The 5,053-nt window shown below is 55.0% G+C and overlaps 1 protein-coding gene across 1 annotated transcript; it reads right to left on the reverse strand.

The window, feature by feature from the left end:
- Positions 1-806: 806 nt before the first annotated feature.
- Positions 807-2,009, reverse strand: LOC107044751 (serine/arginine repetitive matrix protein 1-like). Its single transcript, XM_015266772.1, has one exon. The coding sequence runs from the start codon at positions 2,007-2,009 to the stop codon at positions 807-809; it is 1,203 nt and encodes a 400-aa protein (XP_015122258.1).
- Between the last annotated feature and the right edge of the window lie 3,044 nt (positions 2,010-5,053).

The raw sequence follows: 5,053 nt of genomic DNA on the forward strand, positions 1-5,053 counted from the left end.
TGTTTTCCGTGCATCTGGGTAGAGGTGATAGTCTCTCGGTTGGTCTAGGCTCCACTAGCCGTGCGAACATCTGATGGAGTGGAAGAGAAGAGAAGTGTGCTGGAAATAAAAGAGAAACCGAACCCACGCCCATAAATCTAGGGTCGAAAGAAAATGTAGGCTACACGCTTATCTTCCTTTGGAAAATACGGAGCTCCTTTTATTCTCCTCTCTAAGGGAAGTACAGTTTACCCTATCCTAATTCTTATTGAATACTCTATGGTGCTTATGACTACGTCAGGTAGAGAGTCGCAGTCCATCTGGAAGCCTGAGGCATCAGTCGTGGCTTCTCCGAGGACTGGAACTCTATCACAGCTAGTACAGTCCATGGGGCTTTGACGGCTTGGGGTCTGGGCTTATTCCGTTCCGGGGAAAAGTTCTCTGGACTTGAAGATGATGCTCGTGAGTTGGAGTCTCGCTGATTGAGGAGCGGTAGGGGTCCGCTGCGACTCAATCGGAGAGGTGAGGGTTTTGGGGCCACTGCTCAGATGAGGGGCTCCCTTTGGAGTTGTTGGACTTATGGATGGGGGAGATCTGCCCCCTGGCCGGCCACTGTCTTTGGGCACCTAGTGCCTTTTCGAGGACTCGTATCCTCGTCGCGGCGAAGACTGACGTGGTGAGTCTTGGCGTTGACGACGGTCATCCTCATGACGACGGTGCTCGTGACCTCGCCGGTCCTCGTGGCGGTCATCACCTCTCTCTGGTCGATCGGGGAAGTAGCGATCTTCCTCCGAGCGTCGCCTTCGAGGCTCATCGTCACGGGCACCTCAAGGGGGTGAACGTCGTCTCCTTGGTGGACTGGATGATCGGTCCTCCCTCATGTAACTCTCTGTCAGCTGCTGAGTGAGGGCTTTCACGAGGCTCAGCATAGCCTCGGCGGAGGGATTTGGTGAGCGCTTCTGCTCTGACTCACGTGAGTGGTCAGAGGAGCGTCTTTGCCTGGGGGATCGTCGCCTCGACGGGGAATGCTTTCGCCTTGGCGAAAAATCTCGACGAGGTCGTGGAGATGTCGGCCGAGTTCTCTGGGTCGGTCTCTCGGGGGATCGTCGACGTGGGGATCGACGAGCCTGAGAGGGTTCCTGGCGAGGTCTCTCGGGTTTCGCCCTCCGTGAGGTACGCTGAGGGTCCTTGGACTGGGGAGCAGGGACTATTCTCCATTCGCCTCCGAGGGGCGAGGGACTGCCGTTGGTGTGTGCCATGTGTCTGTACCGCAGCCTTCCCCTGCCTCTTCCTTTACTCAGGGCTGCACAATGCATGTCCCACTGAGGTTCAGGCATGGGTGGTAGAGGTCCTGCTGGGATTTTTGGGGGCGGTTGCACTACCTGAGGGGGTGGTACCTTTGGGGGTGCTGGCTGTAGGGTAGGAGCACTATGCCCAGTTGGTGCACCGGCCGCTGAGGATGCGGCGGCTGCGGCTTGGCGTGCGATGGCTGCCTCGATCCGCTTCTGCCTGCCTCCCCTCCTTGTGGGTCTTTTCCTCTTCCCTGGGGCTTCTGTGCTGGGTGTCTCCTCGTTATCCCAGTCATCTAAGGGTGAGGAGTATAGAGGGTATAGGGGGTGAGGGCGATCTGGTCGGGTCGCCTGACTCTCCTTCCGGTGTGTCGCTCGAACCTCTCGCCACCTCATCTCTTCTACTTGATCGGCCCAGGAGGTGGAAAGCGGATGGTTAGGTGAGGGCCAGAGAGGCGGTACTACCCTGGGGGCGGGCCTCTCACCTGAGGATCCTGACGTGGCGGTCGGGGAGTCCACCAAGGTCCTGGGTCTCCTGGTGGCTCCTGTGGACGCTGCGGGTGCCGGGTTTTGATGATCTGGGGGTGCTACCGGCTTCGGGGGTGCCCCTCCATTACTCGACGCTCCGGTGAGTACCTCCAGCTGTCGGTCGTCCTCCGTCATGTCCATCAGGAGGAGGTCGGAGTTTGAGTCGACCTCTGGGGTCGAGGAGTTCGGGGGCTTAAACTCACTCAACGTCATAGTGTGTAGGCGGTTAAGAGGGATTGAGACCTGGACTTCTGGGCGTCCCTCTGGCTGCTTTGGTCGCCGAACATCTCGGAGGCGCGGGGCCGGTTGAGATGAGGCGACTTCTGTCGTTGGGGTCTCTTCTCCCTTTTTAATGGGCTGGGCTCCCGCTACCTGGGTGCTAGCACGACGCTCACACTCCAACTTCTCCCCCCGAGAGTCTGTTGAGTTCTCCCGGTCCCGCCTCGGTGAGCGTGATGTGGTGGAGTTATCGGAGCAGCTGTCGTCACCTGCTCGAGCTGCTACTGGTGCTAGGCTCCGGGAATTGAGGCACTCTAGTCCTGCCGGTAGCCTGGCGCAAGGTGCATTGCAGAGCCCGAATGATTCCTGGTAGCTTCCTGTCAAGCCTCCACAGGGAGTCCTTGTAGGGCTGCAACTTGCGCCACACCGAGGAGTCCAGCTCCCGGGGCTGCTTCAATGGAGACCTTCTGGACGCCTTGATGTGTCGGTCCCATGGACGTGGGGAACTGGTGGCTTGATCTCGGGGTTGAGGGTCACTGGGAATAGTATCCTGGACGGTATCCGCGGAGCAGTACTGGGAGCTCGATGATGTTGGCTCACCAGACGTCAAGTCCTTCTCACCAGCTTACTCATGGTTGGAGTTGTCCAAGGAGCTGGCTTCACTCCGCTCACCTGGGGCTATCGATGGGGCTGACAGGAGGCTAGGTGTGACCTGCTCACCTGCAGCTATCCCTCTGTCCTCTTCCTGGATCTCCATGGGGCTAGACTGCCGTTCGTCTGCTGGGACTTTCCCACTTTCCCCCTCCCGAAGTTGGTTTTGCCCTTGAGAGCTACTCTCATCTCCTTTTGGGGTTTCTGGGGCCACTGGAGTGGTTGGAGGTGTCATCAGGGAGTTAGGCTTGTCCTGCTCGCCTGAATACTTCTCCAGGTTATCCAGAGAATCAGATGTTGGGGCGTCAGTCTCCGTGATCTCGAGGGGATTGGGAATGATTTTGTGGGTGGCCTCCTGAGCTTTCTCGGTGTTCAAGAGTGCTGACTTCTTTGTCGCATCTTCTTGAACAACCAGGACTGCTTGGGGTACAGGGTCTTCCTCGAGGAGTTGACTCGGCGGATGCTGAGGAACCCGTCTGGGATCCTCCAGCGGGGTTGGCCGGGTCTTCACTCCTACTTCTCCGATGTCCTTTCTCTTGTCCTTGACCCCTCTCTTCTTCTTTTTCTCCTTCGGCGCCTCCCTATGCAGCTTCTTATCACCCTACAATCAATTCCAGAATAATTTAAAGAAAATGATGAACGAGTTACGCATAAATATTGGGGGTGAAGAAGAGGTAGCTTAGAGGAACAGGGTGTAGGGGTTTCTTTGGATGTTACTACTCTTGCTCCAGAGGGGGAGTATAGGGTTTCAAGTCTTGGATTGACGAAACTCTCTTTTTCCGTCCAGCCAGATCTACTAGCTCATATCGCGTGCTTGATAATTTCTTATCGATCACGTACGGACCATTGAATGGCTTTGCGAGAGCTGCTGAGAATCTCTTGGCTGCATTGGAAAGAGTGTACGTCCTTCGGAGTACTAACTCCCCAATTTCGAATTCTCTGCTTCGATGTCGTAAGTTGTAGTAGTGGGCCTGCCTGTCTTGGGCTTCCCTCAGGGCATGTTTGAAGACTTTTCGTAGCGTCTCTAATCTCTTCATGCGCTCAAACCATTCCTGGGGGTCGCATGGGGTGGGCGCTACTTCTCTCTCTAACTCTCGTCTTAGTGATGCTGAAATTTCAGGTTCTCTCCCAAAATTTGCGAACGCCGGGGATGCTTTTAGAGAGCTGTGAACTGCGGTGTTGTAAGCGAAGCGAAACTCGTGGAGATGATGATCCCACTCGCGCTGATCATCATCCGTGAAGGCTCTCAGCATCATCTTCAGCACTCTGTTGAGCCTTTCCACTGGATTACCCTGGGGGTGATAGGGTGGAGTATTCTGTAGGGTCATTCCTGTTCGCTTGGGCCTTTATGTCCTTATTTACGAACTCCAGGCCGTTGTCTGAGTAGAAAAAGCGTGGTGTCCCCCATCTGGTGATCACATCTCGTTCGATGACTTCCCTGATCCTTCTTCCTGTTGCACTTCGTAGGGGAAAAACCTCTATCCACTTGGTGAAGAGATCCTGGACCACGAGAATGTATTTTGATCCAGATTTACTAGGGGTAATTGGACCCATGATGTCTGCGGCGATGGTCGTCCAGGGTTCAGCGATGACCCGCCGTCACATCAACCCTGCAGGAGCTCTCTGCTCCACCTCGCAGCGTTGGCAAGTGTCGCATTGTGCTATGAAGGTCACGATGTCCTTGAGCATGGTGGGCCAATAGTACTTGAGGGAGACATGACAATATGTCTTGTCAACTCCAAGATGGCCAGCCTGAGGTGCATCATGAGCCTCACGAACTGCAATAGTTCGGAGCTCTTTTGGGAGCATTAGCTTCCAGGCGTCCACGTCTTCCAACTCTGCTGATATAAATACTCTCGGTCGGTGGGGGTACAGCAGGTCTCCCTCGATTTTCCAATCGGGGAACCTATCGGGAGCATGTTGAACATCTCGAAACCGACGAGTGTACCATTTATCGGTTGTCTCTTGCATCCGTTGTATCGTCTCCTCATCAGGGGCAATTGAGCCCTCTGGTGCTCTTGATAGAGCATCTGGGACGTGGTGTAATGCTCCTTTCCTATGGATGATCTGGTAGTCGTACTCCAGCAGGCCCAACGCCCGTCTGGCGAGAAGACCAGTTGGATTCCTCAGGTTGTGTAGCCATCGGAGACTACTATGGTCGGTAATTACCGTGAATGAGTAGCCCTCCAATTAACAGCGGAACTTCCCGATGGCCCAAATCACAGCCAAACATTCCTGTTCTGTTACCGTATAATTTTTTTTATCATTCATCCCCGCTAAGTGGCGTTTTCGTGGTGTGTTTTAGAACCCGTAAGTGGGATTTACCAGGCCATGGGCCGGTAAGTAAAAACTAGCCCCGCTCTCACGATTTACGGGCCATGGCCCGT

This window comes from Diachasma alloeum, unplaced genomic scaffold (genome assembly GCF_001412515.2).
Source record: "Diachasma alloeum isolate Michigan unplaced genomic scaffold, Dall2.0 Dall_scaffold_00795, whole genome shotgun sequence".
In the NCBI taxonomy this organism is placed as follows: domain Eukaryota; kingdom Metazoa; phylum Arthropoda; class Insecta; order Hymenoptera; family Braconidae; genus Diachasma; species Diachasma alloeum.

What these genes read in the sequence shown, in the direction of transcription:
- LOC107044751 (XM_015266772.1), bottom strand. Translation starts at nt 2,009, where the DNA reads ATGACGTTGAGTGAGTTTAAGCCCCCGAACTCCTCGACCCCAGAGGTC.